General features: G+C 41.0%; 1 protein-coding gene across 3 annotated transcripts; it reads left to right on the top strand.

Annotated features, from left to right (window-relative positions):
- Positions 1-27678, top strand: LOC143527222 (thyroglobulin-like). Of its 3 annotated transcripts, XM_077022267.1 has the most exons (19): positions 1-140; positions 515-730; positions 1411-1635; positions 2447-2671; positions 5649-5873; positions 7051-7275; positions 8137-8361; positions 8844-9068; positions 11276-11500; positions 13483-13707; positions 15685-15909; positions 17840-18064; positions 19263-19478; positions 20513-20728; positions 22371-22586; positions 23954-24169; positions 24896-25105; positions 25251-25466; positions 27400-27678. In XM_077022267.1, exons 1-18 carry the CDS (start codon positions 77-79, stop codon positions 25457-25459), a joined length of 3813 nt encoding a protein of 1270 aa, XP_076878382.1. In that variant the 5' UTR covers positions 1-76; the 3' UTR covers positions 25460-25466; positions 27400-27678. The 3 variants fall into 3 exon arrangements, with proteins under 3 accessions (XP_076878382.1, XP_076878383.1, XP_076878384.1); XM_077022268.1 differs by lacking the exon at positions 8137-8361; XM_077022269.1 differs by lacking the exons at positions 7051-7275; positions 8137-8361; positions 8844-9068.
- Positions 27679-27935: the final 257 nt, after the last annotated feature.

Here is a 27935-nt window from a genome sequence, read left to right as displayed (position 1 = left end):
CACTGCTCCACAGTAGAGGACACTGCACTTTCTACAGCTGTGAGCGTCTGTGTGTGAAATCAGCCATTCTGCTAGAATGGGGAAGCTGTCTGCTCTGCTGTTTGGGCTGCTGCTCTGGTCTCTCCAACTGGTCTCTAGTGGTGAGTCTCCTGAATTTACTCAGATACATCACTGTCCGTGTTGGAGGAGCAGGATTTCTCTCCCACAAAACAGCTGGTTCAGTAAAGGCCAAAGATCATCATGAAATTCCTGACTGGTTTTGCTTTTGGGTTCTCTGGGTTGCAAGTGGTTTATCATGGAATCAAAGCACATGGTTGTGCTATAAATCTATCAAAGTGTAGAAAGTAAAATGGAGGGTATTTAATTCCAGTAAATCACTGTAACATGAGTCATTTTGCAACGTATCGGATGAAGTGCTTATCAGAACTTGCTAGTCTGAATGCAGTTTGTGCCACTATTAAGAACAAAGTGAATCTAATATAAGCATGTCTTTCTCTTTGTGGACACCCTTCAGCACATCCTAAGACTAAGTGTGAGCAGGAGAGGGACAGAGCCATGGGCGAACACCTGATAGCAGTCTTCATCCCTCAGTGTGATGTTGACGGTAACTACAAGCCTCTACAGTGCAGTGGCGTGACAGGACACTGCTGGTGTGTGAACAGCAGGGGGCAGGAGATACAAGACACCAACACTCCACCTGGTCACCGTCCTCCCAACTGTGACCCTCGAGGTAACCAGACTGGTTTTGTGACACTAGAATTCTGTGCAATTGAGTTTTGAGGCCAGTCATGTGTTGTAGGTATCTCAGTTTTTTTTTTGTCACTTTTTATAGTAGTCGGTAACCACTTTCCTATCACAGTGAATTTGATTATTTTCAAGTGATGTGGACTAAGGTTTGGGCCAATAGGGATCATAGGGTGGTATGTGTCATAGCTGGTGACACCTGTGACATGATGCTGTACTGTTTCTCCACATAGTTAAAGCAATGGTTCCGATTCTACATAGAGATAGTTACATGAACATTTTTAAAAGGCTTGCTGAAGACAAGTTTGCTCTTTTTCAGTGTAGACCTTATTAAATTGGTTATTATCTCTCTCTGATGTATTTGATGGTGAGAGATGTCAGAAACCTACCATTCATTTGATCATTTTCACTAGCTTAACCACAGTCCAGTAAAGCAGTTGTTTAAATGTTTGAACGTCAAGATGAATGTCTTTCTGAACACTGAAAACTACCATTTTAGTCACAAATGTCTGTATATTATGCATGTTTTACCACATGTAAACGAGGCCTGAAGAAAAATATAGGAGTCCTCAGATATTGTTCAAATCTGAATGCAGTTTGTTTCCCTGTTAAGGACAATGTGAATCTAATATAAATCTAATATAAGCTCTCTCTCTCTCTGTGCAGACCCGCCAGCACATCCTATGACCAAGTGTGAGCAGGAGAGGGAGAATGCCTTGGGCGAACACTTGAAAGGAGTCTTCATCCCTCAGTGTGATGCGGACGGTAACTACAAGCCTCGACAGTGCAGTAGCTCCACAGGACACTGCTGGTGTGTGAACAGCAGGGGGCAGCGGATACCAGGAACCGACACTCCGCCTGGTCAACGCCCTACCAACTGCCAATCTCGAGGTAAGCAAACTGGTCTTGTGACACTAAAATTCAGTGCAATTGAGTTTTGAGGTCAGTCGTGTGTTGTAGATATCTCAGTTTTCTCTTAGTCAGAGTTTTTATAGTAATCAGTGACCACTTTCCTATCACAGTGAACTTGATTATTGTCAAGGGATGTGGACTAAGGTTTGGGCCAATGGGGATCATAGGGTGCAATGTGTCATAACTGATGTAATCTGAGAGCTGGTGATACCTGTGACATGATGCTTTACTGTTTCAAATGTCTGTGTATTTTGCATGTTTTAGCAAATGTAAATGAGGCCTAAAGAAAAATGTAGGAGTTCAACTTCCTGACTTCTTACAGATGTGGTCAAGAGAATTGCCTGGCCAAAATGTGAAATAAAGTCATTTGAAATATTTATTTGGTCAGCAGAACATCTAAAGACATGGCTGACCATACTCCGAGCTTCCCATTTCTTAAAAAGAAGAGTTTCAGAATTGTTGAACACCTAAAGAATTGCCGATTTCATCTGTATTTAAATAATTTTCACTGAAGGCTATTTTTGCGCTATTGAAAGAGGGAATGGGTCTTCTGACCCAGAGAGAACGGATTGAGTATAGAATCATTCTACGTGCTCAACTCCCATAACTCCCAGACTGGATGAGATCCATCTCCCGCTAAAGAGCAACTCTCCACTACAGCACAGTTGGCTCAGCAAAGCCTGATGAAGTGGTCCTCAGATATTGTTCAAATCTGAATGCAGTTTGTGCCCCTGTTAAGGACAATGTTAATCTAATATAAATCTAATATAAGCTCTCTCTCTCTGTGCAGACCCGTCAGCACATCCTAAGACCAAGTGTGAGCAGGAGAGGGACAGAGCCATGGGCGAACACCTAATAGGAGTCTTCATCCCTCAGTGTGATGTTGACGGTAACTACAAGCCTCTACAGTGCAGTGGCGTGACAGGACACTGCTGGTGTGTGAACAGCAGGGGGCAGGAGATACCAGGCACCAACACTCCACCTGGTCACCAACCTCCCAACTGCGAATCTCGAGGTAACCAGACTGGTTTTGTAACACTAAAATTCTGTGCAATTGAGTTTTTAGGCCATTTGTGTGTTGTAGGTATCTCAGTTTTCTCTTTGTCAGAGTTTTTATAGTAATCAGTAACCACTTTCCAATCACAGTGAACAGGGCCGGCCCTTCCATTAGGCAACATAGGCAAATGCTAGGGGCGCCGTCTGTCCAGGGGGGCGCGCGCGTGCATCCGTTTTTTATTTATTTATTTATTAATGAACAATTAATAAATGTGAAAACAAGCAAAGTCCACATCATCATAATTTCATTGTTTAATAATATTAGTCAAATTAATAATTATTATAATAACAACACACAACACCTATCACCCGCGTGCCAACCCGCCCTTTCCCGTGTGCTCTGCGCACCTCGTTACTGTTTCTCTGTGGGGGAAAAAAGACAACATCACAGAGTGAGTGACATCTCCTCGTAAAGATGTCAAAAAGGCAGAAGTCCTCTGGTGCCCAGGGTAGAAAAAGGAGAAAAGTGGAGGAAGAAATGCGGTAAAAAACCAGAGGTAATATAATGGTAATATGTGGTGAATTAACACTATACCAGACCTTCTCTGATGGTCCATTGATCTTAAAAAATATGCTTTATCTATTATATGTAATATATGTTACGCTTCACCAAAAATGTGTATTTTTCCTCTAAATCGGCTTTCAAATCCACTGTTCGTGCTTGTGCTGAAAAAAAAAACTCAGTGGTGAAATTAAAAATCAACCAATCAGAATATTCCACACCATTGTTTCTAGGTAAAACAGAGAAAGGACCTCCCCCAGGACCTTCTGTTTATCTGTCGCATACCCTTGCCTTTTATATTAAAGCTTTTATTATGGATTGGCAGTTTAATCAACCAATCATATTATCAAATTAGAATGGTGGGGGTGTGCTCCAATGTGCTCAGGATATTCTCGCTGGTCCTCGTGCATCAGTTCTGCGTGGTTGGTGCCTCGTGAGCTTTTAGCTCGTGTTAGCTAATTAGCTAGCTCCTACCAGCTCGATTGACTCACAACTAACACGTCGTGGCTTTTTCCCCTCTATGATCTTAGTGAAAATATGATCATATTTTCCATAACCATAACCATATTTTCCACTCCATAACCAATCAGGGAGCTCCAACTGCTGACCCCTCCCACAGATCTTTTAATGGATGCACAAAAATGCCCCACTTTTCAAAGAACAGATTGGGCACGTTGCTTCACATCACGTCACGTGGGTAATATACTGCCACAATTTTACAATACTGTCATCATACTGCCCAATCCTAGTATGTGCTATTATTAGCTTAGCTCAGCAAATTTTAAAATAAATATATATTAAAACACACATTTGCTCCTCTGTTCATTGCAGATGCACTTTTGAAATAATAATGTTGCAGTAGGCAAATTGCACTGATTTGCACTAGTGGTAGTTGTTGTTTTTTAGTTTTTTAATTTATTATTAATATTTAAAAGTTCTCTGCACTACTTTATGTAATAGTTTTTAAATATTTTTTGTGCAACACCTTTATATTTATTACTTGTTATCAGTGTTGCGAATAACGCCGTTAAAAATAACGGCGTTAGGTAATGGCGTCATTTTGTCAGTAACGGGATAATAATTAATTACTTTTCCTGTCGTTACAACGCCGTTGACGTTACTGGTCATTAAAAGCGGTGCGTTACTATATATTGATATACTAACAGTAATGCGAGCGGACCGCTGCCCAGGCTAGTGAGAAGTAACAGATCTCGATAGGTCACAGTTCTCGGTGTAACACCTGTTTTACTTAACAAGTCAGTAAGAGATTGGCTAAGGCAGTGTTATGGTAGCCAATCAGAGCCAGTGTTTTTACACGCGTGCCAAAGCACGACACAAACGGAGAAGAGGCAGAAATGGCGAGTCAGGAGCAAGCCGAAGAAAAATTAGCATTTTCAAGGTGGCGATATAAACATTATTTAAGAAAATACTTGAAGCTCCTGAATGTCTACCAGACTGGGTATTTTATTTATTTAATTAAGAATAGACGTTTTATTGTTAAGTTTACTTCTGTTGTGAACAAACCAGATGTCTCAGGTTGAGAGAATTTAATTTAATTTAATACATGTAAATGCACTTTATATAGTGTAACTGTTTACTTTTGCTTTTTTTTTTTTTTTTTACAAATATTTGGGATTTTAAAGATTTTATCCTGCACTGGTCTGTTGATGTGCAATAAATATCAAAAGTTAAACACCTTTCTGATCTACTCATTTCAACTGACTGTGAAAACTGCTTTTTCAAAAAAATCCTTATTCATTGGCATATAACTTTTTTTTTACTGTAATGCAAATAGTTACTTTCCCTGGTAACGAGTTACTTTTATTATAGATTAATTCAGTTACTAACTCAGTTACTTTTTTGAACAAGTAGTGAGTAACTATAACTAATTACTTTTTTAAAGTAACGTTCCCAACATCTGCTTGTTATACTGTAATATTTAAGTCATTTGCTTTTTATTTGTTTCTTTAATAGTGATAAAATCAACACAATGATTGATGATGCAGGGGGCACCAACCAAAATCTCGCCTAGGGTATCACATTGGTCAGGGCCGGCTCTGACAGTGAACTTGCTTATTTTCAAGGGATGTGGACTCAGGTTAGGGCCAATTGGAATGATAGGGTGGTTGGTATGTGTCAACGGCAAGGCCAACGAATCTGATCAAATTCATGACTCATTTTGCTTTTTGATTCTCTGGCCTCCTAATGGTTAATCATTGAAACAACGCAAATGGTTGTGTTATAAATCTTATACATTTTATAAAGTATAATGGAGGGTATTTTTTTCCAGTAAATCAGTTATGTGAATCATTGTGTAACATATCTGATGAAGTGCTCCTCAGATATTGGTCAAGTCTGAATGCAGTTTTGTTTCCCTGTTAAGGACAATGTGAATCTAATATAAATCTAATATAAGCTCTCTCTCTCTGTGCAGACCCGCCAGCACATCCTAAGACCAAGTGTGAGTTGGAGAGGGAGAAGGTGTTGGCCGAACACTTGATAGGAGCTGTCATCCCTCAGTGTGATGCAAAGGGTAACTTCAAGCCTCTACAGTGCAGTAGCTCCACAGGACACTGCTGGTGTGTGAACAGCATGGGGGAGCGGATACCAGGAACCAACACTCCACTTGGACGCCCACCTCCCAACTGTGACCCTCGAGGTAACCAGACTGATTTTGTGACACTAAAATTCAGTGTAATTGAGTTTTTGGGCCAATTTGTGTTGTAGGTATCTGAGTTTTTTCTTTGTCAGAGTTTTTTTTTTATAATAATCTAAATGATTACTAACCTATCACAGCAAACTTGCTTATTGTCAGGGGATGTGGACTAAGGTTTGGGCCAATTGGGATCATAGGGTGGTATGTGTCATAGCTGATGTGATCTGAAAGCTGGTGACACCTGTGAAATGATGTTTTACTGTTTCAATTTATCTTAAAAAAATTACATAGGTGTCTCCATTTAGTTCAAACAATGGTTCTGCTTCTACATTGAGATGGTGACATGAAAATTTTTAAAAGGCTTGCTGAACACACGTTTGCTCTTTTTCAGTGTAGACCTTATTAAATTGGTTATTATCTTTCTCTGATGTATTTGATGGTGAGATATGTCAGAAACTTACCATTCATTTGATCATTTTCACTAGCTTAAACACAGTCCAGTGAAGCAGTTGTTTAAATGTTTGAACATCATGATAAATGTGTTTCTGAATACTGACTACTAACAATGAAAGCACAAATGTCTTTGTATTTTGCATGTTTTAGCACATGTAAATGAGGCCTGATGAAAAATATAGGAGTTCAACTTCCTGACTCCTCACAGATGTGGTCAATAGAATTGTCAGGCCAAAATGTGAAATAAAGTCATTTGAAATATTTAATTGGTCAGCAGAACACCTAAAGACATGGCTGACCATACTCTGAGCTTCCCATTTCTCAAAAAGATGATTTGCAGAATTGTTGAACACCTAAAGAATTGTTGATTCCATTTGTATTTAAATCCTTTTCACTGAAGGCTATTTTGGGCTATTGAAAGAGGGAGTGGGTCTTCTGACTCAGAGAGAATGGATTGAGTACAGAATCATTCTACATGGTAAACTCCCATAACTCCCAGACTGGATGAGATCCATCTCCCACTAAAGAGCAACAGTCTACCACAGCACAGCTGGCTCGGCAAGGCCAACGAATCTGATCAAATTCATGACTCGTTTTGCTTTTTCATTCTCATACATCTGATGAAGTGGTCCTCAGAAGTTGGTCAAATCTGAATGCAGTTTGTGCCCGTGTTAAGGACAATGTGAATCTAATATAAATCTAACATAAGCTCTCTTTCTCTGTGCAGACCCACCAGCACATCCTAAGACTAAGTGTGAACAGGAGAGGGATAGTGCCATGGGTCAACACCTATTTGCAGTCTTCATCCCTCAGTGTGATGTTGCGGGTAACTACAAGCCTCAACAATGCAGTGGTGTGACAGGACACTGCTGGTGTGTGAACAGCAGGGGGCAGCGGATACCAGGAACCAACACTCCACCTGGCCACCACCCTCCCAACTGTGGTTCTGGAGGTAAGCAAACTGGTCTTGTGACACTAAAATTCAGTGTAATTGAGTTTTGAGGTCAGTCGTGTATTTTAGGTATCTGTTTTTTCTTTGTCAGAGTTTTTATAGTAATCAGTGACCACTTTCCTATCACAGTGAACTTGATTATCGTCAAAGGATGTGGACTAAGGTTTGGGACAATTGGGATCATAGGGTGGAATGTATCATAGCTGATGTAATCTGAGAGCTGGTGATACCTGTGTCATGATGCTTTACTGTTTCAAATGTCTGTGTATTTAGCATGTTTTAGCAAATGTAAATGAGGCCTAAAGAAAAATGTAGGAGTTCAACTTCCTGACTTCTTACAGATGTGGTCAAGAGAATTGCCTGGCCAAAATGTGAAATAAAGTCATTTGAAATATTTATTTGGTCAGCAGAACATCTAAAGACATGGCTGACCATACTCCGAGCTTCCCATTTCTCAAAAAGAAGATTTTCAGAATTGTTGAACACCTAAAGAATTGCAGATTTCATCTGCATTTAAATAATTTTCACTGAAGGCTATTTTTGGGCTATTGAAAGAGGGAATGGGTCTTCTGACTCAGAGAGAATGGATTGAGTATAGAATCATTCTACGTGGTCAACTCCCATAACTCCCAGACTGGATGAGATCCAATTCCCGCTAAAGAGCAACTCTCTACCACAGCACAGTTGGCTCAGCAAAGCCAACAAATCTGATCAAATTCATGACTCGTTTTGCTTTTTCATTCTCACACATCTGATGAAGTGGTCCTCAGATATTGTTCAAATCTGAATGCAGTTTGTGCCCCTGTTAAGGACAATGTTAATCTAATATAAATCTAATATAAGCTCTCTTTCTCTGTGCAGACCCGCCAGCACATCCTAAGACCAAGTGTGAGCAGGAGAGGGACAGTGCCATGGGCGAACACCTGATAGCAGTCTTCATCCCTCAGTGTGATGCTGACGGTAACTATAAGCCTCTACAGTGCAGTGGCGTGACACGACACTGCTGGTGTGTGAACAGCAGGGGGCAGGAGATACCAGGCACCAACACTCCACCTGGTCACCACCCTCCCAACTGCCAATCTCGAGGTAACCAAACTTGTTTTGTGACACTATAATTCTGTGCAATTGAGTTTTTAGGCCATTCATGTGTTGTAGGTATCTCAGTTTTCTCTTTGTCAGAGTTTTTATAGTAATCAGTGACCACTTTCCAATCATAGTAAACTTGCATATTGTCAAGGGATGTGGACTGAGGTTTGGGCCAATTGGAATGATAGGGTGGTTGGTATGTGTCAACGGCAAGGCCAACGAATCTGATCAAATTCATGACTCATTTTGCTTTTTGATTCTCTGGCCTTCTAATGGTTAGTCATTGAAGCAACACAAATGGTTGTGTTATAAATCTTATAAATTTTATGAAGTATAATCGAGGGTATTTTATTCCAGTAAATCAGTTATGTCAATCATTGTGCAACACATCTGATGAAGTGCTCCTCAGATATTGTTCAAGTCTGAATGCAGTTTTTATGAATCTAATATAAATCTAATATAAGCTCTCTCTCTCTGTGCAGACCCGCCAGCACACCCTAAGACCAAGTGTGAGTTGGAGAGGGAGAAGGTGTTGGCCGAACACTCGATAGAAGCCGTCATCCCTCAGTGTGATGCGAATGGTAACTACAAGCCTCTACAGTGCAATGGCTTCACAGGACACTGCTGGTGTGTGAACAGCAGGGGGGAGCGGATACCAGGAACCAACACTCTGCCTGATCACCCACCTCCCAATTGTGACCCTCGAGGTAACCAGACTCATTTTATGATGCTAAAATTCAGTGCAATTGAGTTTTTGGGCCAATCTTGTGTTGTAGGTATCTGAGTTTTTTCTTTGTCAAAGTTTTTTTTAATAATAATCAGTGATTACTAAACTATCACAGCGAACTTGCTTATTGTCAGGGGATGTGGACTAAGGTTTGGGTCAATTGGGATCATAGGGTGGAATGTGTCATAGCTGATGTGATCTGAGAGCTGGTGACACCTGTGAAATTATGTTTTACTGTTTCAATTTCTCTTAAGAAAAATTACATAGGTGTCTCCATTTAGTTCAAACAATGGTTTTGCTTCTCATGGACATAATATTGATTTCATAGGTGGGGGGGACACAAATGGGGTTGCTAGTGTGTTCCAGATAGTTGACGGGGGGTGGGGGTGAACGAAAATTGATTATGGGGGGGGCGGGGGGGTGGTGAACAAATATTGTTACCGGAGCGGAGCTCGGAGCAGTCGTTTTCTGCATGGTCCTAGCGCTAGTTTCGTCGCTATTTAAATATTTGTTTTTTAACCGTTAAAAAGTGGGGGGGACATGGATTCATCACTATTTAAATATTTGGTTTTAACCGTAAAAACTGGGGGAGACAAAACCGGCTTTTGAAAAAGTGTCCGTGCTGCTTCTACATTGAGATGGTGACATGAAATTTTTTAAAAGGCTTGCTGAACACAAGTTTGCTCTTTTTCAGTGTAGACCTTATTAAATTGGTTATTATCTCTCTCTGATGTATTGGATGGTGAGAGATGTCAGAAACTTACCATTCATTTGATAATTTTCACTAGCTTAAACACAGTCCAGTGAAGCAGTTGTATAAGTGTTTGAACATCATGATAAATGTGTTTCTGAATACCGAATACTAACAATGAAAGCACAAATGTCTGTGTATTTTGCATGTTTTAGCACATGTAAATGAGGCCTGATGAAAAATATAGGAGTTCAACTTCCTGACTCCTCACAGATGTGGTCAATAGAATTGTCAGGCCAAAATGTGAAATAAAGTCATTTGAAATATTTAATTGGTCAGCAGAACACCTAACGACATGGCTGACCATTCTGCTAGCTTACCATGGACGTAGTTTTGATTTCATAGGTGGGGGGGGGGGGGGGGGGGGGGGTGGGCATGCGAGGGTCACTGGGTAGTGCGGCCTTGGGACTCCACAGCTCCTGGGGGGGCCGTGCGCGGGTGGGATTCCTGGGTCGTTCTCTGCCTACCTCTGGCCTCTGGGGGAATGTTGTCACAGCTTTCTACGCTTGCTGGTAAGTACATTCCGTACATTTATCCTATGTTGCACTTTTAGGTTGCACATAAACTCACACATACACATACAACACAGTCATTTGTGCTGTATGTCTTGGGTACACTTTGTCATTTGAGCTGGTTGTGGTTTTTATTTATTTATTTATTTATTTATTTTCCTGCTCTTCTGTCTTTTCCCTTTTTATTCTTTCTCTTCCCCTCTTTTCTTGGTCCACCTAACCCCAGTAATTATCACTTTGCATATTGTTATCACTGTATTTTACATAATTGTTATAATTGTCATTTGAACTGTACATAAAAACAAAGTTGTCCTCCAAAGATGGGGGGGTGGGGGGGGGTGGAGGTGGGCCATTAATAAAAAAAAATAAATAAATAGGTGGGGGGGGACACAAATGGCTTGAGAACTGGGGTGCGGGTGGTGTGTGCCAATCGTTGACGGGGGGGGGGGTTTGAAAAAGTGGGGGGGACATGTCCCCCATCCCCCCTCCAAATTACGTCCGTATAGCTTATGATTTCTCAAAAGGAAGATTTGCTGAATTGTTGAGCACCTAAGGAATTGCAGATTTAATCTGCATTTAAATAATTTTCACTGAAGGCTCTTTTTGGGCTATTGAAGGAGGGAATGGGTCTTCTGACTCAGAGAGAACGGATTGAGTACAGAATCATTCTACGTGGTCAACTCCCATAACTCCCAGACTGGATGAGATCCAATTCCCGCTAAAGAGCAACTCTCTACCACAGCACAGTTGGCTCAGCAAACCCAACGAATCTGATCAAATTCATGACTCGTTTTGCTTTTTCATTCTCACACATCTGATGAAGTGGTCCTCAGATATTGTTCAAATCTGAATGCAGTTTGTGCCCTTGTTAAGCACAATGTGAATCTAATATAAATTTAATATAAGCTCTCTCTCTCTGTGCAGACCCGCCAGTACATCATAAGACTAAGTGTCAGCAGGAGAGGGATAGTGCCATGGGTCAACACCTGATAGCAGTCTTCATCCCTCAGTGTGATGCTGACGGTAACTACAAGCCTCTACAGTGCAGTGGCGCGACAGGACACTGCTGGTGTGTGAACAGCAGGGGGCAGGAGATACCAGGAACCAACACTCCACCTGGTCACCACCCTCCCAACTGTGACCCTCGAGGTAAGCAGACTGATTTTGTGACACTAAAATTCAGTGCAATTGAGTTTTTGGGCCAATTTTGTGTTGTAGGTATCTGAGTTTTTTCTTTGTCAAAGTTTTTTTTTTAAATAATAATCAGTGATTACTAACCTATCACAGTGAACTTGCTTATTGTCAGGGGATGTGGACTAAGGTTTGGGCCAATAGGAATCATAGGGTGGTATGTGTCATAGCTGATGTGATCTGAGAGCTGGTGACACCTGTGAAATTATGTTTTACTGTTTCAATTTCTCTTAAAAAAATTACATAGGTGTCTCCATTTAGTTCAAACAATGGTTCTGCTTCTCATGGACGTATTTTTGATTTCACAGGTGGGGGGGGGGGGGGGGGGGACGACACAAATGGGGTTGCTAGTGTGTTCCAGATAGTTGACGGGGGGGGGGGGGGGGGGGGGGGGGGGGTGTCTCAATGCTTCTACATTGAGACGGTGACATGAAATTTTTTAAAAGGCTTGCTGAACACAAGTTTGCTCTTTTTCAGTGTAGATCTTATTAAATTGGTTATTATCTCTCTCTGATGTATTGGATGGTGAGAGATGTCAGAAACTTACCATTCATTTGATAATTTTCACTAGCTTAAACACAGTCCAGTGAAGCTATTGTTTAAGTGTTTGAACATCATGATAAATGTGTTTCTGAATACCGAATACTAACAATGAAAGCACAAATGTCTGTGTATTTTGCATGTTTTAGCACGTTTTAGGCCTGAAGAAAAATATAGGAGTTCAACTTCCTGACTCCTCACAGATGTGGTCAATAGAATTGTCAGGCCAAAATGTGAAATAAAGTCATTTGAAATATTTAATTGGTCAGCAGAACACTTAACGACATGGCTGACCATTCTGCTAGCTTGCCATGGACGTAGTTTTGATTTCATAGGTGGGGGGGTGGGCATGCGAGGGTCACTGAGAAGTGTGGCCCTGGGACTCCACAGCTCCTGGGGGGGCCGTGGGCGGGTGGGATTCCCGGGTCTTTCTCTGCCTACCTCTAGCCTCTGGGAGAATGTTTTCACAGCTTTCTATGCTTGCTGGTAAGTACATTCCGTACATTTATCCTATGTTGCACTTTTAGGTTGCACATAAACTCACACATACACATACAACACAGTCATTTGTGCTGTATGTCTTGGGTACACTTTGTCATTTGAGCTGGTTGTGGTTTTTATTTATTTATTTTCCTGCCCTTCTGTCTTTTCCCTTTATATTCTTTCTCTTCCCCTCTTTTCTTGGTCCACCTAACCCCAATAATTATCACTTTGCTTATTGTTATCACTGTATTATACATAATTGTTATAATTGTCATTTGAACTGTACATAAAAACAAAGTTGTCTTCCAAAGATGGGGGGGTGGAGGTGGGCCATTAATAAAAATAAATAAATAAATAGGGGGGGGGGGGGGGCGGGACACAAATTGCTTGAGAACTGGGGTGCAGGGGGTGTGTGCCAATTGTTTGGGGGGGGGGGGGGGTTGAAAAAGTGGGGGGGGACATGTCCCCCCCATCCCCCCTCTAAATTACATCCGTGTAGCTTACGATTTCTCAAAAAGAAGATTTGCTGAATTGTTGAGCACCTAAGGAATTGCAGATTTAATCTGCATTTAAATAATTTTCACTGAAGGCTCTTTTTGGGCTATTGAAGGAGGGAATGGGTCTTCTGACTCAGAGAGAACGGATTGAGTACAGAATCATTCTACGTGGTCAACTCCCATAACTCCCAGACTGGATGAGATCCATCTCCCGCTAAAGAGCAACTCTCTACCACAGCACAGTTGGCTCAGCAAAGCCAACGAATCTGATCAAATTCATGACTCGTTTTGCTTTTTCATTCTCACACATCTGATGAAGTGGTCCTCAGATATTGTTCAAATCTGAATGCAGTTTGTGCCCTTGTTAAGCACAATGTGAATCTAATATAAATTTAATATAAGCTCTCTCTCTCTGTGCAGACCCGCCAGTACATCATAAGACTAAGTGTCAGCAGGAGAGGGATAGTGCCATGGGTCAACACCTGATAGCAGTCTTCATCCCTCAGTGTGATGCTGACGGTAACTACAAGCCTCTACAGTGCAGTGGCGCGACAGGACACTGCTGGTGTGTGAACAGCAGGGGGCAGGAGATACCAGGAACCAACACTCCACCTGGTCACCACCCTCCCAACTGTGACCCTCGAGGTAAGCAGACTGATTTTGTGACACTAAAATTCAGTGCAATTGAGTTTTTGGGCCAATCTTGTGTTGTAGGTGTCTGAGTTTTTTCTTTGTCAAAGTTTTTTTAAATAATAATCAGTGATTACTAAACTATCACAGCGAACTTGCTTATTGTCAGGGGATGTGGACTAAGGTTTGGGCCAATAGGGATCATAGGGTGGAATGTGTCATAGCTGATGTGATCTGAGAGCTGGTGACACCTGTGAAATTATGTTTTACTGTTTCAATTTCTCTTAAAAAAATTACATAGGTGTCTCCATTTAGTTCAAACAATGGTTCTGCTTCTCATGGACGTAATTTTGATTTCATAGGTGGGGGGGGGGGGGGGGACACAAATGGGGTTGCTAGTGTGTTCCAGATAGTTGACGGGGGGGGGGGGGGGGGGGGGATGTCTCAATGCTTCTACATTGAGATGGTGACATGAAAATTTTTAAAAGGCTTGCTGAACACAAGTTTGCTCTTTTTCAGTGTAGATCTTATTAAATTGGTTATTATCTCTCTCTGATGTATTGGATGGTGAGAGATGTCAGAAACTTACCATTCATTTGATAATTTTCACTAGCTTAAACACAGTCCAGTGAAGCTATTGTTTAAGTGTTTGAACATCATGATAAATGTGTTTCTGAATACCGAATACTAACAATGAAAGCACAAATGTCTGTGTATTTTGCACGTTTTAGCACATGTAAATGAGGCCTGAAGAAAAATATAGGAGTTCAACTTCCTGACTCCTCACAGATGTGGTCAATAGAATTGTCAGGCCAAAATGTGAAATAAAGTCATTTGAAATATTTAATTGGTCAGCAGAACACTTAACGACATGGCTGACCATTCTGCTAGCTTACCATGGACGTAGTTTTGATTTCATAGGTAGGGGGGGGGGGGGGGGGGGGGGGTGGGCATGCGAGGGTCACTGGGAAGTGTGGCCCTGGGACTCCACAGCTCCTGGGGGCCGTGGGCGGGTGGGATTCCTGGGTCTTTCTCTGCCTACCTCTGGCCTCTGGGAGAATGTTGTCACAGCTTTCTACGCTTGCTGGTAAGTACATTCGGTACATTTATCCTATGTTGCACTTTTAGGTTGCACATAAACTCACACATACACATACAACACAGTCATTTGTGCGGTATGTCTTGGGTACACTTTGGCATTTGAGCTGGTTGTGGTTTTTATTTATTTATTTTCCTGCCCTTCTGTCTTTTCCCTTTATATTCTTTCTCTTCCCCTCTTTTCTTGGTCCACCTAACCCCAATAATTATCACTTTGCATATTGTTATCACTGTATTATACATAATTGTTATAATTGTCATTTGAACTGTACATAAAAACAAAGTTGTCTTCCAAAGATGGGGGGGTGGAGGTGGGCCATTAATAAAAATAAATAAATAAATAGGGGGGGACGGGACACAAATGGCTTGAGAACTGGGGTGCGGGTGGTGTGTGCCAATCGTTGACGGGGGGGGGGGTTTGAAAAAGTGTGGGGGACATGTCCCCCCCATCCCCCCTCCAAATTACGTCCGTGTAGCTTACGATTTCTCAAAAAGAAGATTTGCTGAATTGTTGAGCACCTAAGGAATTGCAGATTTAATCTGCATTTAAATAATTTTCACTGAAGGCTATTTTTGGGCTATTGAAGGAGGAAATGGGTCTTCTGACTCAGAGAGAACGGATTGAGTACAGAATCATTCTACGTGGTCAACTCCCATAACTCCCAGACTGGATGAGATCCATCTCCCGCTAAAGAGCAACTCTCTACCACAGCACAGTTGGCTCAGCAAAGCCAACGAATCCGATCAAATTCATGACTCGTTTTGCTTTTTCATTCTCACACATCTGATGAAGTGGTCCTCAGATATTGTTCAAATCTGAATGCAATTTGTACCCTTGTTTAGCACAATGTGAATCTAATATAAATTTAATATAAGCTCTCTCTCTCTGTGCAGACCCGCCAGTACATCATAAGACTAAGTGTCAGCAGGAGAGGGATAGTGCCATGGGTCAACACCTGATAGCAGTCTTCATCCCTCAGTGTGATGCTGACGGTAACTACAAGCCTCTACAGTGCAGTGGCGCGACAGGACACTGCTGGTGTGTGAACAGCAGGGGGCAGGAGATACCAGGAACCAACACTCCACCTGGTCACCACCCTCCCAACTGTGACCCTCGAGGTAAGCAGACTGATTTTGTGACACTAAAATTCAGTGCAATTGAGTTTTTGGGCCAATTTTGTGTTGTAGGTATCTGAGTTTTTTCTTTGTCAAAGTTTTTAAAAAAAATAATAATCAGTGATTACTAACCTATCACAGTGAACTTGCTTATTGTCAGGGGATGTGGACTAAGGTTTGGGCCAATAGGAATCATAGGGTGGTATGTGTCATAGCTGATGTGATCTGAGAGCTGGTGACACCTGTGAAATTATGTTTTACTGTTTCAATTTCTCTTAAAAAAATTACATAGGTGTCTCCATTTAGTTCAAACAATGGTTCTGCTTCTCATGGACGTATTTTTGATTTCATAGGTGGGGGGGGGGGGGGGGACGACACAAATGGGGTTGCTAGTGTGTTCCAGATAGTTGACGGGGGGGATGTCTCAATGCTTCTACATTGAGACGGTGACATGAAATTTTTTAAAAGGCTTGCTGAACACAAGTTTGCTCTTTTTCAGTGTAGATCTTATTAAATTGGTTATTATCTCTCTCTGATGTATTGGATGGTGAGAGATGTCAGAAACTTACCATTCATTTGATAATTTTCACTAGCTTAAACATAGTCCAGTGAAGCTATTGTTTAAGTGTTTGAACATCATGATAAATGTGTTTCTGAATACCGAATACTAACAATGAAAGCACAAATGTCTGTGTATTTTGCACGTTTTAGCACATGTAAATGAGGCCTGAAGAAAAATATAGGAGTTCAACTTCCTGACTCCTCACAGATGTGGTCAATAGAATTGTCAGGCCAAAATGTGAAATAAAGTCATTTGAAATATTTAATTGGTCAGCAGAACACTTAACGACATGGCTGACCATTCTGCTAGCTTACCATGGACGTAGTTTTGATTTCATAGGTGGGGGGGGTGGGCATGCGAGGGTCACTGGGAAGTGTGGCCCTGGGACTCCACAGCTCCTGGGGGCCGTGGGCGGGTGGGATTCCTGGGTCTTTCTCTGCCTACCTCTGGCCTCTGGGAGAATGTTGTCACAGCTTTCTACGCTTGCTGGTAAGTACATTCCGTACATTTATCCTATGTTGCACTTTTAGGTTGCACATAAACTCACACATACACATACAACACAGTCATTTGTGCGGTATGTCTTGGGTACACTTTGTCATTTGAGCTGGTTGTGGTTTTTATTTATTTATTTTCCTGCCCTTTTGTCTTTTCCCTTTATATTCTTTCTCTTCCCCTTTTTTCTTGGTCCACCTAACCCCAATAATTATCACTTTGCATATTGTTATCACTGTATTATACATAATTGTTATAATTGTCATTTGAACTGTACATAAAAACAAAGTTGTCTTCCAAAGATGGGGGGGTGGAGGTGGGCCATTAATAAAAATAAATAAATAAATAGGGGGGGGCGGGACACAAATGGCTTGAGAACTGGGGTGCGGGTGGTGTGTGCCAATCGTTGACGGGGGGGGGTTTGAAAAAGTGTGGGGGACATGTCCCCCCCATCCCCCCTCCAAATTACGTCCGTGTAGCTTACGATTTCTCAAAAAGAAGATTTGCTGAATTGTTGAGCACCTAAGGAATTGCAGATTTAATCTGCATTTAAATAATTTTCACTGAAGGCTCTTTTTGGGCTATTGAAGGAGGAAATGGGTCTTCTGACTCAGAGAGAACGGATTGAGTATAGAATCATTCTACGTGGTCAACTCCCATAACTCCCAGACTGGATGAGATCCATCTCCCACTAAAGAGCAACTCTCTACCACAGCACAGTTGGCTCAGCAAAGCCAACGAATCTGATCAAATTCATGACTCGTTTTGCTTTTTCATTCTCACACATCTGATGAAGTGGTCCTCAGATATTGTTCAAATCTGAATGCAATTTGTGCCCTTGTTAAGCACAATGTGAATCTCTCTCTCTCTCTGCAGACCCGCCAGTACATCATAAGACTAAGTGTCAGCAGGAGAGGGATAGTGCCATGGGTCAACACCTGATAGCAGTCTTCATCCCTCAGTGTGATGCTGACGGTAACTACAAGCCTCTACAGTGCAGTGGCGCGACAGGACACTGCTGGTGTGTGAACAGCAGGGGGCAGGAGATACCAGGAACCAACACTCCACCTGGTCACCACCCTCCCAACTGTGACCCTCGAGGTAAGCAGACTGATTTTGTGACACTAAAATTCAGTGCAATTGAGTTTTTAGGCCATTCGTGTGTTGTAGGTATCTGAGTTTTCTCTTTGTCAAAGTTTTTATAGTAATCAGTGACCACTTATGTATCACGGTGAACTTGCTTATTGTTAGGGGATGTGGACTGAGGATTCAGTCAGTTGGGATCATAGGGTGGTATGTGTCACAGATGATGTAATCTGAGAGTTGGTGACACATGTGACATGGTGCTTTACTGTTTCAATTTTTGTGTAAAAATATATATAGGTGTCTCCATTTAGTTAAAGCAATGGTTCTGCTTCTACATTGAGATGACGACATGAACATTTTTAAAAGGCTTGCTGAAGAAATTTGTTCTCTTTTTAGACCTTATTAAAATGGTTATTATCCATCATTGATCATTGTGAATGGGACATCCTCTCTGATGTATTTGATGGTGAGAGATGTCAGAAACTCAGTATTCATTTGATCATTTTCACTAGCATAAACACAGTCCAGTGAAGCAGTTGTTTAAATGTTTGAACGTCAAGATGAATGTTTTTCTGAATACTGAAAACTACCAATTTAGTCACAAATGTATGTATATTTTGCATGTTTTAGCACAAGTAAATGAGGCCTGAATAAAAATATAGGAGTTCAAATTCCTGACTTCTCAAAGATGTGGTCAAGAGAATTGTCTGGCCAAATTTTAAAATAATGTCGTTTGAAATAATTAATTGGTCAATATACATCCTCAAGACATGGCTGACTATACTCCTATCTTCTCATTTCTCAAAAAGAAGATTTGCAGAATTGTTGAACACCTAAAGAATTGTTGATTCCATTTGTATTTAAATCATTTTCACTGAAGGCTATTTTTGGGCTATTGAAGTGGGGAGTGGGTCTTCTGACCCAGAGAGAACGGATTTAGTATAGAATCATTCTACGTGCTAAACTACCATAACTCTCCCACTGATCAAATTCATGATGTGTTTTGCTGTTTGTTTCTCTGGCTTCCTAATAGTTTATCCTGGAAACAAGGCACACAGTTGCATTACAATTAATGTTTTTACAACATCAGATTTAGTTATTCTCCATAAACTGCTCAAGACTGTATGCTGTGTGTGTGGCTCTGTCAAGGACAATGTGAATCTTATATAACCACATCTCTCTCTCTCTCTCTCTCTCTCTGTACAACCATCAGCACATCATAAGACTAAGTGTGAGCAGGAGAGGGATAGTGCCATGGGAGAACACCTGATAGCAGTCTTCATCCCTCAGTGTGATGCTGACGGTAACTACAAGCCTCTACAATGCAGTGGCGTGACAGGACACTGCTGGTGTGTAGACAACAGGGGGCAGGAGATACCAGGAACCAACACTCCACCTGGTCACCGTCCTCCCAACTGTGACCCTCATGGTAACCAGACTGCTGTTTTTTAACACTAAAATGGAGTGCAAATGAGTTTTGAGGCTAGTCTTGTGATGCAGTTATCCGAGTTTTTTCTTTGTCAGAGTTTTTATAGTAATCAGTGACAACTTATTGAACTTACTTATTGTTAAGGGATGCGGACTAAGGTTTGGGCCAGTTGGGATCATAGGGTTTTGTTTGGTCATAGTGGGTATGACCAAAGGTTACACCTGTGACATGACTTTTTATTTTTTCAAATTCTTTGAAAAAATAACAAGTGTCTCCATTTAGTTAAAGCAATGGTTTTGCTTTTACATTGACATGATGACATGAACATTTTTAAAAACCTTGCTGAAGAATACCTTGCACTTTTTCAATGTACATCTCATGAAAATGATACTTTATTGTAGGTCGTCCTTTCTGATGTATTTGATGCTGAGGGTGTTCTGAAATGTATGTTTCTTCTAATAATTCTCACTCACACTAACGCAGGCCAGTGAAGCAGCTGTTTAAATGTCCAGATTAATATCGTTTGAAACACAGAATACTGAATGTGAATATAATGTAGTCACAAATGTCTTTGTGTATTTTGCTTATTTTAACGCATGTAAACATGGTCTAAAGAAAAATGCAGGAGTAAATCTTCCTGAATTCTCACAGATGTGGCAGAGAGAATGGATTTGCCAAATTGTGAAATAAAGTCATCTGAATTGTTTAATTGCTCAGACCATACTCTGAGCTTCTGATTTCTCAAAAAGAAGATTGGCGTAGTTGTTGAATAAATTCCTCATTTTAGATCTTGTTTCCTGAAGGTACTTTTGGGGATTTTGAAGGGGGAAACGTTTTCTGAACCAGGTTTTCTCATCTCTCATAACTATCAGACTGAGATGAGATCCATCTCCCACTAAAGAGCAACTCTCTGCTACAGCACGGCTGGCTTGGTCTCAAGTCTGTATGCAAAGTCTGTATGCAAAGTTTGTGTCCCTGTCAAAGACAATGAAAATCTAATATAATCATGTCTCTCTCTCTTTCACACCATTCAGGACGTCCTAAGACTAAGTGTGAGCAGGAGAGGGATAATGCGATGGCTGAACAACGGAAAGGAGTCTTCATCCCTCAGTGTGATGTGCAGGGTCACTACATGCCTCGTCAGTGCAGTGGCGTGACAGGACACTGCTGGTGTGTGAACATTATGGGGCAGCAGATAGCTGGAACCAACACTCCCCCTGGATTCCCACGTGCCAACTGTCGAGCTCCAGGTAACCAGACTTGTTTTGTGACACTACAGTTCATTGCAATTGAGTTCTGAGGTGAGTCTCATGCTGTAGGTATCTGAGTTTTTTCGTTGTCACAGTTGTAGTATTCAAGGACAATTCTCCTTCCACAGTGAACTTAATTTTTGTTAAGGGATGCAGACTAAGGTTTGGGCCAGATGGGCTCATAGGGTTATGTTTTATCATAGCTGATGTTACTTGAGAGCTGTTTACACTTGTGACATGCCTATTTACCTTTTCAATTTCTCTGTAAAAAACACACAGGTGTCTCCATTTAGTTAAAGCAATGGTTTTGCTTTTACATTGAGATGATGACGAATATTTTGAAAAGGCTTGTGGAAGAATAATTAGCACCTTTTCAGTGCAGACCTCATTAAAATGTTTTTTTCTTACGCGACATCCTAGCTGATTTATTTGTGGCCGAGAGATTTGAGAAATGTCCATGTAACGTACTGATTAGGCAGACAAGGATCCAAGTGCGGATAATAGCCGCTTTTATTGAAACAGCGATTACAGAGTGATCAAATAGTCGAGTAACTCTGTTCAGGGGTGTAGTGCAGGAGTGTTGTGATCGTAGTCAGGAAAGTCCAGGGTCACGCCGATGAGACAGAAGCCAGGAGGTACAAAGGGACTAGGCAGGGGACGAGGTCTAGGAGGAGAGCAGAGGTCGGTACACGGGAGAGCAGTAACACTGAGAAAACGCTTGGTATGTGGCATGGCAACAATACTTCGCAACCCGGAAGAGAGAGGAGGAAGCTTAAATAGTAGCAAAGGGGAGGGGCGATGAGCGACAGGTGAACCGCATCACACGGGTATCATGTGCTGTTCCTGACAGTCCATTTCTTGTGATAATTTTCACTCTCACAAGCAGCCCAGTGAAGCAGCAGTTTAAATGTTTGAATGTCAAGATTAAAAATACAGAATGTGAATACAAAGTAGTCACATATGTCTTTGCGTTTTTTACATCTTTTAGCACATGTAGACCAGGTCTAATGAACACCCTGACGTTATCACAGATGTGGCAAAAATAATGGATTTGCCAAATTGTGAAATGAAGTAATTTGAAATACTTCATCAGTCAGACGAAACCATGAAGACATGGCTGACCATACTCTGAGCTTAACATTTCTCAAAATGAAGATTGGCAAAATTTTTGAATAAATTAAAGAATCTCCCCATTCAGCTGTATTTAGATTATTTTCACTGAAGGACCTTTTGGGCTGTTGAAGGGGAGAGTGGGTCTTCTAACCCAGACAGAATGTTGAGAGTGTGGGATCAACTCCCATAACTCCCAGTCTGAGATGAGATCCATCTCCCACTGAAGAGCGTCTCTCTGCCACAGCACAGCTGGCTCAGTGTGGCCAACGAATACGATGAAATTCCTGACTAGTTTTGCTTTTTGGTTATTTGTGCTACTAACAGTTTATCCTGAAAAAAAAAACACAGCTGGATTACAAATAAAATCAAAAGTATTTTATTTCAACATATCTCTGTTACTTGAAAGATTTTACATGATCAGATGAAGCGATTCTTAGAAATCGCTCAAGTCTGTATGCATAGTTTGGGGCAGTAAAGGACAATGAATCTAATATAATCATGTCTCTCTCACTCTGTGCACATGCTTCAGCCCGTCCTAAGACCAAGTGTGAGCTGGAGAGGGACAGTACGAGGGCCAAACGACGGAGAGGGGCCTTCATTCCCCAGTGTGATGCGGACGGTAACTACAAGCCGCTGCAGTGCAGAGGCTCCACAGGATACTGCTGGTGTGTGGACAGTAGGGGGCAGCAGATAGCAGGCACCAACAGCCACCCTGGTCACCCACATGCAAACTGTGGAGCTCCAGGTAACCGGACTGGTTTTGTGACACTAAAAATCAGTGCAACTGAGAAATGAAATGTGCCATATTTAGTCAATTGTGATTTTTACACCCCAATCGAAATTTGTCCTCCGCTTTTAACCCATCTGTGCAGTCAGAACACACACTAGTGATTACTAGGGGGCTGTGGATCACACATGCCCAGAGCGGTGGGCAGCCCTAGCCCGGGGAGCAGTTGGGGTTAGGTGCCTTGCTCAAGGGCACCTCAGTCATGGCCTCAGGTCTGGGACTCAAACCCACGACCCTCTGGTCACAAGACCAGTTCCCTACCACCAGGCCATTCCCTACCACCAGGCCATGACTGCCCCCATGACTGAGATTAGAGGCTGGTCTTCTGTTCTGAGTTTTTTCTTCGTCAGAGTCGTTATAATTTCAAGGACAATTCACCATGTACAGTGAACTTGTTTATGGTTAAGGGATGTGGACTAAGGTTAGGTCCAGTTGGCATCACAGGGTGGTGTTTTGTCCAAGCTGATGTGACCTGAGAGCTGGTTACACCTGTGCCATACCTATTAACTCTTTCGATTTCTCTGTAAAAAATTACATAGGCGTCTCCATTTAAGTAAAGCAATGGTTCTGCTTCTACACTGAGATGATGACGAATGCATGGGACATCCTCTTTGATGTATTTGATGCTGAGAAACTTCAGAAACGTATCTTTCTATCGATGAAGTTCAGTTGCTTTTACGCAACCCAGTGAAGCAGTTGTTAAAATCTCAAGATTAATATCCATCTTACCACAGAATCCTGAATGTATTCACATATGTTCTTGCATTTTTAGCAGTTTTTTCAGCATGTGAACGACATCTACGGAAAAGTAGAAACTTGTGAATTCTCACAAATCTGGCAGAGAAAATAATTTGGCCAAATTGTGAAATAAAGTCATTTGAAATATTTAATTGGTCAGACAGAACGTTGTGAGTATAGAATAATTCTACATGCTCATCTCCCATTACTACCAGACTGAGATGAGATACATCTCCCACTGAAGAGCTGCTCTCTGCCATAGCACAAATGGCTCATTAAGACCAAACGAATCTGATTAAATTCATGACTAGTTTTGCTTTTGGGTTTTCTGGGCTCCTAGAAGTTTATCCTTGAAACAAGGCAAAAATATGTATTACAAATAACAGCAAGGGGATTGTATTCCAGTAAAACCCGTTACTTGAATGACATTACAACATCAGATTAATTGATTTCCATAAATTACTAAAGTTTCCATGCATAGTTTGTGGCCATCTCAAGGACAATGTGAATCCAATACAATCACTTGTACTCTCTCTCTCTCTCTCCCCCCCCCCCCCCCCCCCCCCCCCCATGTGCACACCCTCCAGTGCGTCCTAAGACTAAGTGTGAGCAAGAGAGGGATAATGCAATGGCAAAACACATGAGAGGAGTCTTCATCCCTCAGTGTGATGTAGAGGGTAACTACACGCCCCAACAATGCAGTGCCACCACAGGACACTGCTGGTGTGTGAACAGTATGGGCCAGGAGATAGCAGGCACCAACAGTCCACCTGGTCACCCACCTGCCCACTGTGGAGTTCCAGGTAACCAGACTGGTTTTGTGACACAAATTCAGCATAATTAAATTAAGCGCAGTCCAGTGCAGCAGTTGTTTAAATGTTTGAACAGTAAGACTTATATTGTTCTGAACACTGAATACTGCCAATGTAGTGTCAAATGTCTTTGTGTATTTTATTTGTTGTAAATGTGTAAGTGTGTGTAACTGAGGTCTAAAGAAAAATGTAGATTTTGCTCACAGATTTGGCTAAGAGAATTGGCTGGCCAAATTGTAAAATGAAGAAATTTGAAATATTTAAGTGATCAGCAGAACACCTGAAGACATGGATTCCAGACAGAATGTTGTGAGTGTGGAATCATTCTACCTGCTCATCTCCCATAACTAACAGACTGTCATGAGATCCATGTTCAGGTGAAGAGCAAGTCTCTATGACAACACAGCTGTTTCAGCAAGGCCAATGAATGTTAAAATTCCAGACTGGTTTTGCTTTTGGGTTATCTGGGCTCCTACTGGTTTACCCTGGAAACAAGGCACACAGTTGTGTTAGAAATCACATACATTTTATGATTTATTTAATAAATCACTTCTACTTGAAAGAGTTTACAAGATCAGGTGAAGTGCTTCACAGAAATTGATAATCTTTTATATGCATAGTTTTTGGCCCTGTTATGGTCAATGTGAATCTAATATGATCATGTATCTCTCTCTCTCTCTCTCTCTCTCTCTTTGTCTCTCTGTGCATACCCATCAGCACGTCCTAAGACTAAGTGTGAGCAGGAGAGGCACAGGGCGATGGTCAAACACTTGACAGGAATCTTCATCCCTCAGTGTGATGTCGACGGTAACTACAGGTCTCTACAGTGCAGTATCTACACAGGACACTGCTGGTGTGTGAACAGTATGGGGCAGGAGATACCAGGCACCAACACTCCACCTGGTCATCCACCTCCCAACTGCAGAGGTAACTGGTTTTGTGACAGAACAATACAGCGCAATTAAGATTAGGGCAAGTTAGGTACGCTCAAGTCTGTATGCATAGTTTGGGGCAGTCAAGGACAATGAATCTAATATAATCATGTCTCTCTCACTCTGTGCACACACTTCAGCACGTCCTAGAACCAGGTGTGAGCTGGAGAGGGACAGTGCGATGGCCAAACACCTGATAGGAATCTTCATCCCTCAGTGTGATGTGAACGGTCATTACAAGCCTCTACAGTGTTGGGGCTCCACAGGATACTGCTGGTGTGTGAACAGTAGGGGGCAGCAGATAGCAGGCTCCAACACCCCACCTGGTCACCCACCTCCCCACTGTTAATCTCCAGGTAACCAGACTGAAAATTACTGCAATTAATGAGTTTTGGGGCTATTATCATGTTGTATCATGTAGTAAAACATAGTAACATCTGTGCATATAATCACATGTTTAATGTTTAAAAGTTTAAATCCATACTTTACTCCATCCATACTCCTGAGAAATTTCAGGAAATTGACATATACATGTAATTACAGTTTTTGTTCTGGTGTTGCTTGTAAAGTTTGAGGCTTTTTATCCATTAGAAGGCTCTACAGCATCAAATTAATTCCTATATATTATCAAAGTCCTTGTCTGGAAAAGTAGTTCATTTTCAGACAGAAATGTACCCTGTACCCAGTACATCTAATGGCAATCTAATGTTTGTAAATTCGTACATTTTACACATTTGCAAGGCATGCACAACTCGCAGTCATTTCATATAATTAGTACAAACTGTTAGAGAAGTCATTGTTTTTAGCTTGTTATACCATCACCAAATACTCATAAACCCACCAGTACTTTAGATAAAATGCATTCTGTCAGTTTGTGCATTTTAAACCTTTGACTTGTCTTTAAAATGTTGCATAGTGACTGACCTTTTATAAACCTGCACAAAGATGTACCTGCAGATCCAATGGCCACTATTCTAAAAATGCCTAGTTGAATCTCTACAAACGTCAAATACACCTTCAATCACTTCAACTAAACTTCACACACTACTTTACAACTTTAATTTGCAGTACTCCAATAAGACTTGATATCTGTCAGAATTATTCAAAGTATCAGTTTTTTGGGCCTTCATTGGCCTTGTGGAGGTACTATAGTGTAAAGACAAAATTCCCATTAAATTTTCCTAATGGAAATTTAGGAAATACTTATTTAGATTGTCTTCTAATTTGTACAATTTGTGGAAAAAAACACATATGCAAACTAATCCTAGGTTTGTAACGTTGGTGTTAAAATGTTATGTAAATCAATAATTATCAACATAATTTGAAATGTACAACAATAGTGCCAAAATGTGCAAATTCATTCTTCAGGAAGTCAACATATTATGCATAAACATTTAAAACTCACAAATGCGTCATCCGATTGTCATGTCACTTCACACATTTATGCACATGATTCAGAAAAGATAAGATAGATTTTTAAGTTTGTCAGTAGGAGCCACAGTAAATGCTAGAGAACAATATTCAGCATCCTGACAGTCTGACATTTATTTTACCTGTTGTATCATTGAGCTATAACATACAAGTTATATTAAAGATAAACTGATATGTAAAAAGATTGTGATCGCCACTGGCCAATCAGTTTTCAATAATAAATTTGGCCATTAGGGATACAGTAATATAGACTTAGGTCAAATAGCAAGGTTAACAGCAGCAGTAAGACATGTGTCACTTTCAAGTTATTCATGATACGAGAACAGGTAAGACCTTTGAGTTACATTTTTTATATGATGTTTGAGGTGATTTCAGTTAACCCTGACCTTTTCTGCTTGACTTGTGTTTTTGGCTCAGGCTTATTTTTTTTGCAGACAGTTATTAAACCATAATCAACACTTAAGTCATGAGACAGTTAAACCATAATCAACACTCAAGTCATCAGATAGTTAACCATAATCAAAACTTAAGTAATCAGCTAAAAGCCCTCTCCCTTCTCAGCTCACACTCCTGGAATTCCTCAAACCTGCTGTTTTGACTTTTTCATATAGAACATGTCAACAAAATAAAATCTTTTAAAAAAAAGGTTGGTGTTCATTATGTTTTAACTGGGCTTTCTGTGAGTATCTGATTTGTTTTGGTGTTAAATATATCATATAATACACACTTGATTTCCTTGCAGTTAAACCTGATTTGCTGCTCAGTACTTGTAGATGAGACCCTCTCATCTATTAGTAGAATGATTACAGTCTAACTCCCTTTACAATGAGAAATAACCATGTCATTTGTGTTTGTTAGAGTTTCTACAGAAAAGCAGATTTGTGTGCATGAAGACCTTACCAACGAGCTCAAGCAAGACTAGACTGTACTGGAGCAGCTCCTACACAACCAGTCACATTACCCCGTATATCTAACAAGCTTCACAGGGTTGTTCACTTCTCACATAATGCTTCACTTGTTTACCAGTATCAAACTTTCGTTTGACTATCAGTGCTTGATTTATGCTTAATATACAAATAAAACCAATTAAACAAATGTAAAACTATTTACATGTAATAAAATGTCATTGCCTTGAAATGTATGGCTATTATATACCAAAGTGAAATATCACAGATACTCACTCCAGAGGAGTGCAACACTCAGCAGAGAGGAGTGATGCAGCACACTTAGCATAACTGTTTAATCTTTAATAGTAACAATGTACAGATAGATAAACAGAACAGTCAACACTAAAATGGACAAAAGAGAACACAATATGTTGAAAACTGCATACATGTAAAACGATGAGCGAGAACATGAGTGTGATTTGGGGTTGTAGTACGAGGGGGGGGTGA

This window comes from Brachyhypopomus gauderio, chromosome 11, assembly GCF_052324685.1.
Source record: "Brachyhypopomus gauderio isolate BG-103 chromosome 11, BGAUD_0.2, whole genome shotgun sequence".
NCBI lineage: Eukaryota > Metazoa > Chordata > Actinopteri > Gymnotiformes > Hypopomidae > Brachyhypopomus > Brachyhypopomus gauderio.
The sequence above is the reverse complement of the archived record's forward strand: the minus strand, read 5'-3'. Positions and strand labels throughout refer to the sequence as shown.

Excerpts from the sequence above, each read along its gene's own strand:
- LOC143527222 (XM_077022267.1), top strand. The coding sequence starts at position 77 with ATGGGGAAGCTGTCTGCTCTGCTGTTTGGGCTGCTGCTCTGGTCTCTC. Across the intron at positions 1,636-2,446 it reads TACCAACTGCCAATCTCGAG|ACCCGTCAGCACATCCTAAG; the intron begins GTAAGCAAACTG and ends CTCTCTGTGCAG. Across the intron at positions 13,708-15,684 it reads TCCCAACTGTGACCCTCGAG|ACCCGCCAGTACATCATAAG; the intron begins GTAAGCAGACTG and ends CTCTCTGTGCAG.